Source organism: Momordica charantia (assembly GCF_013281855.1).
Source record: "Momordica charantia cultivar OHB3-1 chromosome 11 unlocalized genomic scaffold, Mcharantia_2.0 BLBB01000011.1, whole genome shotgun sequence".
NCBI lineage: Eukaryota > Viridiplantae > Streptophyta > Magnoliopsida > Cucurbitales > Cucurbitaceae > Momordica > Momordica charantia.
In genome coordinates, this window is record NW_028275159.1 from 15,004,111 (window position 1) to 15,018,777 (window position 14,667).

The following is a 14,667-nucleotide window of genomic DNA, read 5'->3' on the forward strand; positions in this document are numbered from 1 at the left end:
TCTTTTATTGAAAACTCTATAAGCTTTACTAGTAGAGGAATAACCAAGGAAAATACCAACATCTGTCTTAGAATCAAATTTTCCAAGCTTTTCTTTGTTATTCAAAATGAAACATTTGCAACCAAAAACTTTGAAGTACCCAATATTTGGAATTTTGTTATGCCAGAGTTCATAGGGAGTTTTATCTAAAGAATGTCTAATTAAAACTCTATTTAAAACATAACAAGCGGTATTAACGGCCTCCGCCCAAAAATAAGAAGGTAAACCATACTCATGTAACATTGACCTAGCAAATTCTTACAAAGTACGATTTTTCCTTTCAACCACACCATTTTGTTGAGGAGTTCTTGGAGCGGAGAAATTATGAGAAAATCCATTTTCTTCACAAAAAATTTCAAAAGCATTACTATCAAATTCTCTTCCATGATCACTCCTAATTTTAGAAATCAAAAATCCTTTTTCATTTTGAACTCTTTTGGCAAAACTAGAAAAACTTTTCAAAGCATCATCCTTATATTTTAGCATCAAAACCCAAGTAAATCTTGAAAAATCATCAACTATCACAAAGGCATAATAGTTCCCTCCAAAACTAGCAGTTCTAGAAGGGCCAAATAAGTCCATGTGTAATAGTTGTAGGGGTCTTGTAGTAGAGATCATATTTTTAGATTTGAAAGAAGACTTGGTTTGCTTACCCATCTGACAAGCATCACAAACTTTATCTTTTTCAAATTTAAACTTGGGAAGACCTCTAACCAAAGAATTCTTGGAAAATTTTGAAATTAAGTGCATGCTAGCATGTCTTAGTCTTCTATGCCATAACCAAGAATCATCATGCAAGACCGATAAACATTTATCACTAATAGGACAATCATTCAAATCAATAGTATACACATTTCAATCTCTATTTCCAACAAATAAAACTTTTCTATCACTAACATTTTCAATGATGCAATTTTTTTTATCAAACACAACTCTAAATCCTTTATCACACAATTGACTAATACTAAGTAAGTCATGCTTTAAACCATGAACCAAAAGTACATCTTCAATCAAACTAGAAGATTCATTACCTATACTACCCTTACCTATTATTTTACCTTTCTTGTTATCACCAAAGGTTACAAAACCTCCATCCTTTTTGGAGAAAGTGACAAACTTGGATTGGTCTCCCGTCATGTGCCTTGAGCAACCACTATCCAAGTACCACTTACTTTTCTTGGAAGCTTTCAAACAAACCTACAAATACAAAAATTTAAATTTGATCATTTGGTACCCATACTTGTTTGGGTCCTAGAAGGTTAGCATTAACAAACTTGGGGATCCATTTCATTTTTGCATTTTTATTGAAAGCATAAGATTTAGACAAGTAACAAGAATAAGATTTATGTCCATACTCGCCACATGAAAAACAAACAACATTATGCAATGAATTATCTTTTACAACAAATTTATGCATCCTATTTTTCTTGGAGAAAATATTTCTTGGAACACTGTGAAACTTTGCTTTTTGAGAAAAATTTCTTCTAGTAGTCTGAGCATATTTTAATTTAAAGCACTTAGGTCTTATATGACATTCAACACCACAATAATGACATATAGGCACAAAGTTAATTTTAGCATGTTTAGATACAACCTTAGGTATATTAAGCTTAGACACAATAGGAGATGCTTTTACAAAGATAGTTTTAGAACTTGAGGGAGTAGAGCATTCATAAATATAGCCTAAACCTCTTTTATCACCATAAGGTTTACCTACTTCAATAATCTTGTCCAACCTTTGAGCACCTATTGTTAGTTTTTTAATAGAATCTTTAGCCTTATCAAGTTCCACTAAAGCATTTGATACATTTTTCTTAAGCAATTTAATAAAATTATCTTTTTCACAACCATCATGCTCAAGAAATCTAATTTTATCAAGTAATGCATTTTTCTCATCATAATCAAGAACATGCTTATCACAAGAGATATTTACAACATCATGCTCATTTTTCTTTAAGCAAGCAATATCATCAAGTAAAGACTTATTTTCACTAGTTAAGACATTGTATTTCTTTTTAAGCATAACATATTTAGAACCAAGCTTTTCTAAATCATTTTGCATATTCTCAAAAGCTTCAAACAACTCATCGTAAGAAAGGGGATCAAGAGTTACCTCATTATCTTGTTCATCCTCCTTGTCACTATGAGCCATGAAGCAAAAGTTGGCCACTTCTTCATTCTCACTTTCACTTCCACTTTCATCACTATCATCCCAAGTAGTCTTCATTGCTTTCTTCTTGGATTTCTTGGATGATTTAAGAAGAGGACAATCGGTTCTAATATGACCCGGTTTTTTGCATTCATAACAAATTACCTCATCCTTTTTGCTCTTTTCACTTTTTGACTCTTTTTGGTTGGAAAAATTCTTCTTGAATTGTTTCTTTCTCTTGATGAAATTTTTATACTTACGTGAGAGATAGGCCACATCATCTTCATCAAAGGCATTCTCACCTTCGGAGTCAACTTCCAAGGTGATGGCCTTTAATGCTATGCTCTTCTCTTTCTTTTTCTTCTCATCCTCCATATTTTTCTTAATCTTTATCTCATGCGTCATCAACGAACCAATGAGTTCGTCCATGGAGAGAGTCTTGAGATCCTTTACCTCTTGAATGGCGGTGACTTTAGGCTCCCATTGTTTAGGCAAGGACCATAAGAGCTTCTTTACCTTCTCAAGATTTGAATATTCTTTTCCAATTCCTTCTAAAGCATTGACAATGTTGGTAAATCTAATAAACATATCGGAAATAGCTTCATTTTCATCAATTTTAAACATTTCATATTAATGAACTAACATGTCAATCTTTGCTTATTTTACTTGACTAGTTTCTTCATGAGTAATTTCTAATTTATCCCATATATCCTTAGCGGTTTTACAAATCGACACCCTATTATACTCAACTTCATTCAAAGCACAAAACAAGCAATTAATAGCTTTAGCATTTAAAGAACATGCTTTCTTTTCAATTATAGACCATTCTTCTTTAGGCTTTACAAATCTAACACCATCAACATCTTTTGTTGGAATTTTAAATCCTTCTTCAACAACATCCCACAAATCATAGTCAATAGAAAACAAGAAAAATTTCATTCTATTCTTCCAATAACTATAATTATTACCATTAAAGAAAGGAGGCTTAGTAATAGATTGACTATCGGTAAAAGGGATGAAACCTAAAGTTGCCATAGCTCAAAAACAATTAAGTTTATCAAAGAAGAGCATCCTTGCTCTGATACCAATTGTTGGATTGGTATGGCAACCCTAGAGGGGGGTGAATAGGGTTTAAATAACAAAATATAAACATTTTAATAAATGGGCCTAATTTAAATTAAAATAATACACTTTTTGAGATATGCAATTTTAACAAAGTAAGATAAAATAAATTTCGAAGGCAAACAAGAGAAATTTAAAGCAAACAATAAAATTCTAAGATTAATTGCAAAAATAAATAAGAGAGGGTAAGAGAAATTTGACACCGGGAATTTTTATAGTGGTTCGGCACAACTGTCCTACTCCACTTCCCAAGCACCTCTTGGGTTGTAAATTGAAATTCTGACTCTTTCCACGGTAGGAGTCAAACCGGTACACTGCTCTTCACAATAGCAAAGACGATCCTTTCCACGGTGAGGATCACACCGTTACAATGAGTTGAAGATTTTGAAACATACACTTACAAACTCTCAAATAGAGTAAATATACAAATTTGAGCTCACAAAAATTTCAATCCTCACAACAATAAAATTTCTCTCACAAATAAGATGGAAAGAAAAATTGAGAACTTGGAGAGATTAGAAAAATGATAATTTTGAAGTTATGGAGGATTGAGAATAAGAGAATTGTTATGTAATTTTGAATGAGAAGTTTAATTTAAATAGAGGGAAGAAAATGGTAAAAATATCAAGTTTAATTTTGAACCATTAGATCTTAATCATTAAAAATGAAGGGTTGAGATAATTTTAAAAAAATAAATTAAGAATAATATATATATATATATATATATATATAATTATATATATATATATATATATATATAATGTGACAAGTTTTTTGAATTATATATATAATAATAATAATAATAATAATAAAATAATATATATATATATGTGAGAAAACAGTAAAGTTTTCAATATTTTTTTTAAATACTGACACAACATTTAATGTGAAGTGACATAATTTTTTTTTAACAAAGTTACCGTTGGTAACTTTGGTTTTTTCTTTTTTTTTTCGTTTTTTTCGTTTTTTTTAATCTTTTTCTTTTCTTGTTAAATATATATATATATATATTTTTAAAAAGAAGCTTGTCACTTGTCAGCTTACGAACTGTCTACGTCATCTTCTTGGGTATTTTTCCTTCCAATTTGTTTCGATCGTAACTACTCCGTTTGAGCTCCGATTTGGATGATCTAACAGTCGTTGGAATCGTTGTAACGAGCTCTACACTGTGGACACTTTAAAATACAAAAATGTCAATAAATAAAATTAAGTTTGTTATCATCAAAACATTAATTAATTCATTAATTAAAATTAATTAATTTGAGATTAAGGCCAAAAAGCCAACACTATTATGTGTGGCTACTGGTATCGGCCAATATAATGCATTTGATTCTGGTATGTTTTGACTAGATGTTGACGTGGATATGGGACTTGCTGATTGTGCTTTCAAACTTGCTGACTAGTATATTAGCTAGTTACAAATCACCCCATCTTGACGAAAAGAAAAACTTTCGTGGTTGGTATTTGATGTTGTTTTTTTTTACTCAAGTCTTGCAATAGATGAATGATGGATCAGATAATAGAAAATGTATATTGGCCAAAGAATTTAGTATGATGTATATTAATATAAGTATCACTAGTAGAAATTCGGTTTATCGTGACGTTTTTTAACGTCACAAAAATCTTTCGTGATGTTTTTAATGCCGTAACATATATGCCCATCACGAAAGGTATACGAGACGTTTAAAAAACGTCACAAAATTAGCACACGTGACGGTTAATTACCGTTATGAAAGACATGGACTTCCACGACGTTCATCAAAACATCATGAAAAATGATTTCGTGACGGTGATACAAGGTCACGGAAAGACCTTGAACAGGGAGGAAAGGTCACGTGACATCAAACGCCACGAAAGGAATATTTCGTGACAGTCAATAATCGTCCTAAAAAATATTTTTGTGACAATAAAAAAGTCATTGAAAATGTATTTAATTTTGATTGCAGATGTCGCGTAATAGAAATATCATATAGTCAAATTGTAGATCGAAGACGCAAATATATTAATTTAGATAACAAAGTTGAAATATATTAAACATGAACAAGGAAGCTAATATATTAATTTAGAATGTACTAGTATTCTCAAACACAAATTACAGATACAGAATTAAACATGTTTCCTACACACCAATCCCAACAATGAAGCTCATCCATCAATTAGTTGCATTCCTAATTGTCGACGTCTTGGGGTCGTGAAAGACCTAATGAAACAACAATACCCAAGTTAGATAAATGAATAACGAAAGATAGATAAGGTAAGAAAGTCTGTTTATGCAAGAATTTGCACAACGTAAATCTAGATCGAACCCGATCCTTGCTTTGACCCGAAACGCTAAGGGAAGACCTGCACAAGAGGGCAAAATCTCCGACGCTCAAGTCAGTAAGAAGACACAATATTAAGTTCGAGGAGAAATTCAATACCTAATGGTGGAATGAAGCCCTCTATTTATAGATTTAGGTTCCAACAGGGGTTGCGACAGGCGGTTACCTTGGTCGGATTTTTGGTCAGACGTGTCGAGTTCGAGCAGGTCAAACTCGGACACATTCCTGGAAATGACAGGTTAATTCCTTAATAAGAAATGACAGGACTTTCATCTCAGAAGGTTCCGAGATGGAGCTCCATAAGTTTGTTCCTTTGAATCCTCTGTCAGCGACAAATCTTCGTCCTCCACGTGGCAATAGGATTTTTTAACCTCAGACATCGGCCCCCTATCTACCAGGTTCGATCTCGATCTGGCAGAGAAGTTCTCTTCGTAAAAAAACCAATCCACGTGGTGACTTCCGATGTTGTCGTAATGATTATTACTGTTGGAAACCTTGAAAACGGAACCGTCATCCGGCGCGCACTCGAGTACCTCTGTCGTTCGAACTTCTTCCGATCTGGGTCATCCAATTTTGGACACGTGTGTGGTGGAGATTAAATCTCGGATTACTATAAATACCCCTAAATCTTGATCTCCACTTTTTACGCTTTCTGAAATATTGGAGTCCAACCTCATCAGATCGGAATCTTTTAGGTCAGTCTCGTTCCTTCACTTTTGTTAAGTTCTCTCTCTTTTATTTTCGAAGTCATGTCGACGTCTTCTAGTTTCTCAAGCTCAAATAATAGTAGTTCGTCTAGTGTCGCAACTCGGAATCGGGACCCTTCGCCTAAGAGGGCCGATTCTGTAGAGGAGTTTGCAACTACGTTAGATTCTGAACTAAAAGAGGAGATAGATAACTTTAGGTTCTCAGAAGATGACGGGGATGATAGTGATACATCAACCTCGTGGCAAGGTTTAGAATTCTTTTCGCAGATGCCTGAGAACTACCTCGGCCCCCTTCGTAAGAGATATAGCATACTAGATGATATCATACTTAGACTTCACAAGGAAGGGGAGCGAGCTGACAATCCTCCGGAGGGATGTGTAACCTTGTACTTCAAGATGTTTGAGTATGGCTTTCGCCTGCCCGTTCATCCTCTGGTGTAGGAGTTCCTAGCTCGAACTGGGTTAGCTCCTGCTCAAGTGGCCCCCAATGGATGGGGAGTCATCTTTAGTCTAGCCGTTTTGTTTTGGCTAAGGTGTAGGGAGGTAGACGATCTGGACCTCCTCGGAGTTGATCAACTCTTAGCCTGTTTTAAGGTTAAGCGAATATCTAGGAAACCATAGAGATATTATCTGTGTGCTAGGAAGGGCGCGAGACGCATTCTGAAGGGTCCAACCTCCATAAAGAAAGAGGTTGGGAACTGGTTCTTCGCCTTTGGTGCATGGCTGGCCTGGAATGAGACCGACCTACCCTTCTTCGGCGTCCCTTGTAGGTTTGGGAATTTATGTAAGGAGTGGAATATTTTACTCACTTCCAGTTGTTTCCTTTCTTTATTTAACTCGTAACTTTGATGTTTTCAGTTGCTATAATGCCAATTCCCCAAATTTCCGAGCCGACCTTCAACGCCTTGAAGTTTTTCAAAGGTAAGTTTAAGAGCGGCAAGCAGATCAGCACGCTCATAACAGACAAGGTTCTCCTTGCCTCAAGATTGGTTGACTACAAAACCCTTCTCTCCCCACCTAAAGCTCAGAGACCGAACTCGGAACTAGGTTGGTGTACTTTTGGTGTGGTTTTGTACATTGTCATACCTTTACTTTTCTTCGATACTTATCCCTCGCATGTTTTCTTTACAGCCAGGTTTGTGGCTTTTCCTAGGATGTTCGGCGCAAGCGCCCACGTGCTGGGCAGGCTTTCAAGAGTAAGGAGGCACCAAGCCCTGCTGTTGTTGACCCTCCCACGGAGGTCGAGGTGGTTGAGGTCGGACATGAAGCAGCTTCAATGTAGGAGGCGACTGCAGCTAGAGCCCCTCAGGATCAAGAGATCCTTGAGGTTTCTCCCCTTAGGGAGATCCGGAGGAAGGCCTCCCCCAAGAAGTCCAGGAAGCAGAAGAGCAAGGCTCATCACTCCGAGGACGAGGTCAGGAAGGTGTGCGCTGAGCAGCAGGTAAGTCCCTTAGGAGACTTAGCCAGGATGGGCGGCACCTCGGATATCGGCATGAGGTTCAAGGTGGAACCTTCAAGCGCTGGGGTGAGGAAGAACGCAATGCGGATATCGAGCGCTTGCCTCGACTGCTGCTGGAGGAGGGCGTCCAAGTTTGTCAGTGCCCTAGGGTCAGCCATTCAACAGATGTTGGATTACTTGACCGAGATAAGATCTGATGTTACTTTATCTTTGCATAACCTTCCCAGGGCTAACCTTTGCTTGTTTTTTGGTTCCATTTTCAGACTCACGCTGCCATCTGTCAGGCTGCTCTCATGATGAAGGCCGAGCTGGAGGGGCGCGATCTTCTCACTGTGAAGGAGCGGGAGGCCTTCTCGGCTGCCTTAGAGGCTACTGCTGCCTTGGAGGGAGAGCTTGAAGAGGCTCGTGCAGAGGCTTAGGCATGGATATCTTCTTCTAAGGCTGACAAGGCCTACTCGGCACCTGGAGAACTTGAGGGGCTCGCGCGCTGTGGCCAAGTGCCTTGAGAAGGAGAAGTTCGCGCTGATGAGGCAGAAAGACGACCTGGAACGCCTCTGAGACGACTTGGAGGGCAAGATAAAGGCTCGCGATGCCGAGGTGGCAGAATTGAGGGCTAAGCTCGAGCTCAAAGAGTCCAAGCTCAAAAATGGGGTTCTTCTAGAGGAGGCATTTCGCAAGCATCCTAACTTCGACAGTTTTGCCAAGGACTTCAGCGATGCGGGCTTCAGGTTCCTGATGAAGGGAATCCAAAAAGTGGCTTCCGAGCTTGATCTCGCACCCATCAAGCTAATCAATGCGGAGAAGTGGGCTCTGGGTCCCAATAGGACCCCTGGCCCCCAAGACTTCGTGGAGCCATACTTGAAGGAGATCGAGTCCGATGCCGAGCTCAACGATGGCGATGATGCGGATCCATCTTCCCAAGAAGTTGATGGGGCTCTCCCGCCCACTGCTGGTGCGAACTCCTCCCAAGAGGCTGGGATGATAGACTCCCAGGAGGTAGACATCCTTGGGTCCCACGGCGAGCTCGTATCATACCTCGGAAGCAGTTGAGGCTTCTCCATTCTTTTCAGCTTTGTCGTGTTTGTCTTTGTCCTTTCTAACTGTTGTACTTGGCCGCGAGGTCTATACACCTCGACCAAAACTTCACTTATTAACGTAATATCATCTTTTTAAATTGCCTTTTATGTTTGTCACTTCTGCTTCTGAATTTGCCTACTTTATTTTGCCTCGCACTTCGTATCTACGAGTCTTTAAAGGCTCTAAATTCTCTAAGTCTCAATTCACATCTTACCTCAAAACTCGTAAATTCTAAAGTTCCGAATTCACATCTCACCTCAAACTTGTAAACTCTAAAGGTTTGCATTTTCCAAGTCATAATTCACGTCTCACCTCGAACTCGTAACTTCTAAAGTTTCGAATTTTCTAAGTCTTAATGCATGTTGCGTCCACACAACTATGTTGACAACACGTGCAAGTATACACGATTCGTCGGTTGTAGTACGTAACGAGGTCGTATCCACAGGAATTTTTCGTTGTATTTTAACGATAAAAGTAGATATCGACAAATGAAATTATACACAGATTGGGTGTGGATATTATCTAGAAAAAATAAAATAAAGTAATAACAAGACGACAGAAACTTGCAAGAGACAATAGTTCCAAGCTGTCAACACAAGAAAGTAGTAGCACAGAAAGCGATAACGGGGGAATAACAGATATGGAAAAGGCAGGGGAGATTCAGCATACTTTCACAGGTTATCAACCTACCCTCTAGCGTAACTAACATCTATTCGTGCCCAGCTCGACTCGGTTTCCTTCTGAGACACCCCAAACATGAGTAAGTACAACTCTCATTGCTAAATACCCAAGCAATAAACCCAAGCTATAGGCATGATTAGGTGACCCCATTCCTGAGTATCCCTATAGCTATAGAAAAGCGCTAATTACAATCCGGGTCAATATCGGAGCTAGCATACACGAAACAGCGGCCAACAGTAACGCGAAGAATAAATGTAGCATGCTAGAGATTCGGTCTCAAGTCAGTTACAGCGTTTGAACCTCCCCCGAAATGGGGTTTAGCTCATAATGGGTGAAGAAAACAAAATGGAAGAATAAGAAATACAACCCATAGCAGAAAATTAGCTAGATGACAGAGAAGAAGAGCAGTCAGCACAAAACAGCAGACGAGCTTCCCCTTTCTGGCGTCAGCTCTCTTCCCGAAAATGGGTATCTTCCCTTCCTTGGTCTTTTCGGCCCTCAAATTTTGTCTCCCTATGGCTCTGTGTGTGTGGCGGCTAGGGCAACACGCCCTTTTATATCGGGTTCTAAATTTAGGGCACCCAACCGAAAATTGTACAGACACGGTAAATCCCGTGTTTTTTGAATTAACTGTACGGTCACTCCATGCTCTGGCATCGCTATGCTCCAACTTGTATATGCTCTATCTTGAAAATGCTTTTACTGCTCTTCTCTAGTTCAGCACTTCCTTCTCTTCTTAGCTCTTCTTTAAAAATCTGTTGAAATGAACCACAAATACGAGAGTTTATGCTGTTTTTTACCAAAGTTCTCCGGACTAAGGATATTTAGCTAAGAATTTACATTTTAACATTATTCATGCTAATTATGACCTAAAACTGACACACTTTGACATTTTAATGCACATTTTCACCCAAATAAATACCAGAATAACTTTCTTTTGGAAAGTTATCAATGCACATCTCACCTCAAACTCGTAAGTTCTAAAGGTCCGAATTTTCTAAGTCTTAATGCACATCTGATCCCCATTTAATTTCACATCGAACTCACACCCTTAGGAAACATGAAATTAAATAACATAGAGTCTGATACTGGTACCATTCTTTGAAAATTTTACAAGTCCAATCCATTTTCGGACCATTTTGACATTTCAAGGGTAATATCTCTTCAAATGCTCTGCGTTCCATGGGTGCAACAGAAACTTTCCTTCGAGGTCAGCAAGCATATACGTCCCAGGTCGGACTATGCCCTTGACTTCGAATGGGCTTTCCCAGCTTGGTTCCAACGTATCGACATGCTTCTGTACTTTACGAAGGACCAAGTGTCCGACCTGAAAACTCCGAGGTTGGACTCTCGCGTTGTAGTGCCTTGCCATTCGATTTTGATACTCTGTCAAACGCAGTTGGGCTGCTTCCCTCTTTTCGTCAAGGAGGTCGAGGTTGAGGAGCAACTTTTCCTCGTTCCTAACATGCTCGTAGTAGTTTATCCTCTCAGTTGGCATTCCAATTTCTACAGGCACCACGGCCTCGGAACCAAAGGTAATGGCGAAAGGAGTTTCGCCAGTGGACTCCCAAGGCGTAGTTCGGTAGGACCAGAGTACTTCAGGTAGCTCCTCGACCCACCTTCCTTTCCTTACGTCCAGCCATAGCTTTAGCCCGCACTTAATGATTTTGTTGACCGCCTCTACTTGCCTGTTGGCTTTAGGGTGAGCTAGGGACGAGCAAAGGTGGCTAATCCCAAGCTCGTGGCAAAAATCTTTGAATTTGGCGTTGTCAAGCTGCTTGCCATTGTCCGTCACAATAGCGTTGGGTATGCCGAAATGACAGATCACATTTGTATAAATAAAGGTCATGACTCTAGCCTCCGTGATTGTCGAGAGTTCTTCGGCCTCGACCCACTTGGTGAAGTAATCCACGGCTACAACAGCATACTTAGTCTGCCCCTTGCCCAACAGGAAGGGTCCGATAAGGTCAACTCCCCATTGTGCAAAGGGCCATGGTGTTGAGATCGGAGTCAGCAACTCGGGAGGTTGATGGATGAAGTTCGCAACGCGCTGGCAGTCGTCACACGCTTTTACGAATTCTTTTGCGTCTTGATCAACCGTGGGCCAATAGTAACCCTGACGAATGACCTTCGCCGCTAATGAACTAGCCCTCGAGTGATTGCCACAGACCCCTTCATTCTCTTCCCTGAGGACATAATTCTCATCTTCTTTGGAAATGCACTTAAGGAGGGGTAAGGAGAATCCGGGCCGGTACATTGTTCCATTTCAGAGCAAGTACCGAGCTGCCTTCCTTGTCATCTTTTTGGCTTCCCTCGGGTCTATTGGGATATTGCCTTCTAGGATGTTCCTGATCGGATCCATCCATGACGGAAGCTGGGAGTCGACTTCCATCATATCCAACTCCAAAATGGAAGGATTCTCCAAGATTTCCACCGGGACCGATCTTGCCAGGTTGGTCTCGTATGCTGATGCCAATTTGGACAACGCATGGGCATTGGAGTTTTGTGACCTTGGAGTCTGGCTGATTTCATAAGCTTGAAAATGGACGAGGTGCGACTTGACCTTTCCCAAGTATTTCTCCATCTGAGAGTCTTTTGTATGATACTCTTCTTTGATTTGATTCACTATCACTTGTGAATCACTGAAAATTTCAAGGTGGCTGGCTCTATGTCCTCTTGCCATACACAATCCGGCCAACAGGGCTTCGTACTCGGCCTCATTGTTTGAGGTACGGAAGTTGAAGCGAAGGGTGTACTCAAAACACATGCCATCCGGGGCAAGGAGTGTTAGGTGTGTTGCCCTAAACTCGTAGTTTGTATTATGTAAAAACAAATGTATATTCAATAAAGTTTTATTCAATAAATTTGTTGTTCAAACATAACATTGGATTGTCCAAATCCAATAAACTAAACATCCAAGGTTATTTGATGTAATCGGGACAGTATATATACTGGGTATATAGTTGATATACGGGGTATATATTTGATATACCTCTGATATATGAATGGATAATGTCCCGTGAATAACCTAAAGGGTCTATAGTATATGGATAAGGCTGGGTACCTTATCCTGGCAACACTATGGATACAGCCCACTCTGTAAAGGTTACAGACGACTCGATCCAGGTCGTTCGTGTGGAGACATGCGAGTGGGGGTATCCTATACAATGAGTTTGCATAAGACCGGACCACGAAATAGACAATCTTTAGATGTAACACCGTTAACTAATAGGTTGCTATTTCTTAGGATGACCAGGCAACTCATTCTCAATCCTGAGTGAGTTATGGACTCCTGCCCGTGAGGGCTCTTCCTTTGATATGTATGGGTGAGAGTGGCCCGAGTCGCCGACTCAACATTCCTACCATTTTGGGGACGAGACCGAGTGGGGAGCTGGGAACATAACTTCACAAGATGGAATTCACTCCTTCCTGACTTTAGGGGAGTAGATGAGTGTTCCCTTAAATGCTGACTCCAGGACTTGAACAAGGGCCCCACCCTCTCATTGGCCGAGAGGGACTTTCGGTTATTGGTTGGACCATAACCGAGTTGTTCATTAGAGGAGCAGTGGTGTTTAAGGAGTAAGATGTAACTCAGGGGTAAAACGGTAATTTGACCCAACTGGAGTTACGAACACTCGTGAAGGATTGACTCGTCATTAATGGTCGTATATCCATGGACACGAAAACATTCTGCAGTGAGAAAAGTGCAACTGCGGGTCTTTAGTGGAATGACCCGTAGTTAACGAATCTAGATTAACTCGGTCAATGAGTTTGACCGATTAATCTTGCATCGTTGGAGCTTCGAATCTGTAGGTCTATTAGGTCCCCTTGCTAGCTCATAACAGGTAAAACGAGGATCAAGTTTTTGGAAGAATTTGAATTGTTCAAATTACTTAAGAGATTATATGTATATTGATACATTATAATATATAGTTAATTATAAATTAAAACTATATATTATGAGAGAAATTATTTGAATGAGATTCAAATAAAATTAATATGAATAAGATTCATATTAAAACTATAGGTTAAAAATAATGTGCATAAGATGTACATTAGAACTATAGGTTATACGAGAGAAATGTTATAGAATATGATTCTATTTTTTGTGATAAATAATTAAGTGTTAATTATTTATTTGATTTATATATATATATTAATTATTAATTGGATTAATAATTAATAATTATTTATTAATTAATATGATTAATTAATAAATTAATTTTTATATTTTAATTATTATATATATTTTAATTATTTATATATAAATATATATATATATATATTATTAATATTAATAATATTGAACTCCCCTGCAAAATTGCAAGGGAGCGAGAGGTTAGTGTGACGTGGGGAGTTACCCCACGTTACTACTTCTGTTTTGTTTTTCGAATTCTGCAAAATACAGAACACAAAAGAAGAAGAACACCCAAAACGTTTTTTCTCTCAATCAAAAGAGCTCTCTCAATCTCTCCCTCTCGTTCCAAACGATTTCTCCCACCAGCACGATCCCGAGACCCAAGAGGATAGCGAGGAAGACATAGTGGTGGTGTTCGAGGGAAACTCATTGAAGAAACGTTCTTCAAAGGTAAAGTTTCCTCTGTATTTTCCTTCTTTCAATTTCGGTTTTGTATCCCGAAAATCAGCAACGAAGATCCACTTCCGCTCCGGGATTCTCATCCCTTCAAGGAGAAGCACATCTGCACCGCATCCTTTCTCATTTGAGGACCCGTCCACGTACATTGCCCATGGCTGGTCAGACGCGGATGTTTAAGCCGGTGGGGGAGTGAGTTTGGCTATGAAGTCTGCGACCTGCCCCTGCACAGCCGTTCAGGGCTCGAACTGATATCATACTCATTCAGCTCCACGGCTCATTTCATCAATATGCCAGATGTTTCTGGTTTATGAAAGACTTGCTTCAAAGGCAAGTTTGTGGGCACAGTTACAGTGTGGGCCTAGAAGTACGGCCTCAACCTTCGTGCTGAGGTGACCAAGGCGAGGGCCAGTTTCTCCATTTGGGGATACCTCGTCTTGGCCTCAGTCATGACCTTACTTGTGTAGTAAACAAGACTTTGTCGCACTCCGTCTTGCTTTATTAGGGCCGAACTGACT

The 14,667-nt window shown here is 39.3% G+C and overlaps 1 protein-coding gene across 1 annotated transcript; it reads right to left on the reverse strand.

Annotated features, from left to right (window-relative positions):
* Positions 1–11,821: 11,821 nt before the first annotated feature.
* LOC148208184 (uncharacterized) lies at positions 11,822–12,322 on the reverse strand. Its single transcript, XM_088120140.1, has one exon. It carries the CDS (start codon positions 12,320–12,322, stop codon positions 11,822–11,824), a length of 501 nt encoding a protein of 166 aa, XP_087976266.1.
* Positions 12,323–14,667: the final 2,345 nt, after the last annotated feature.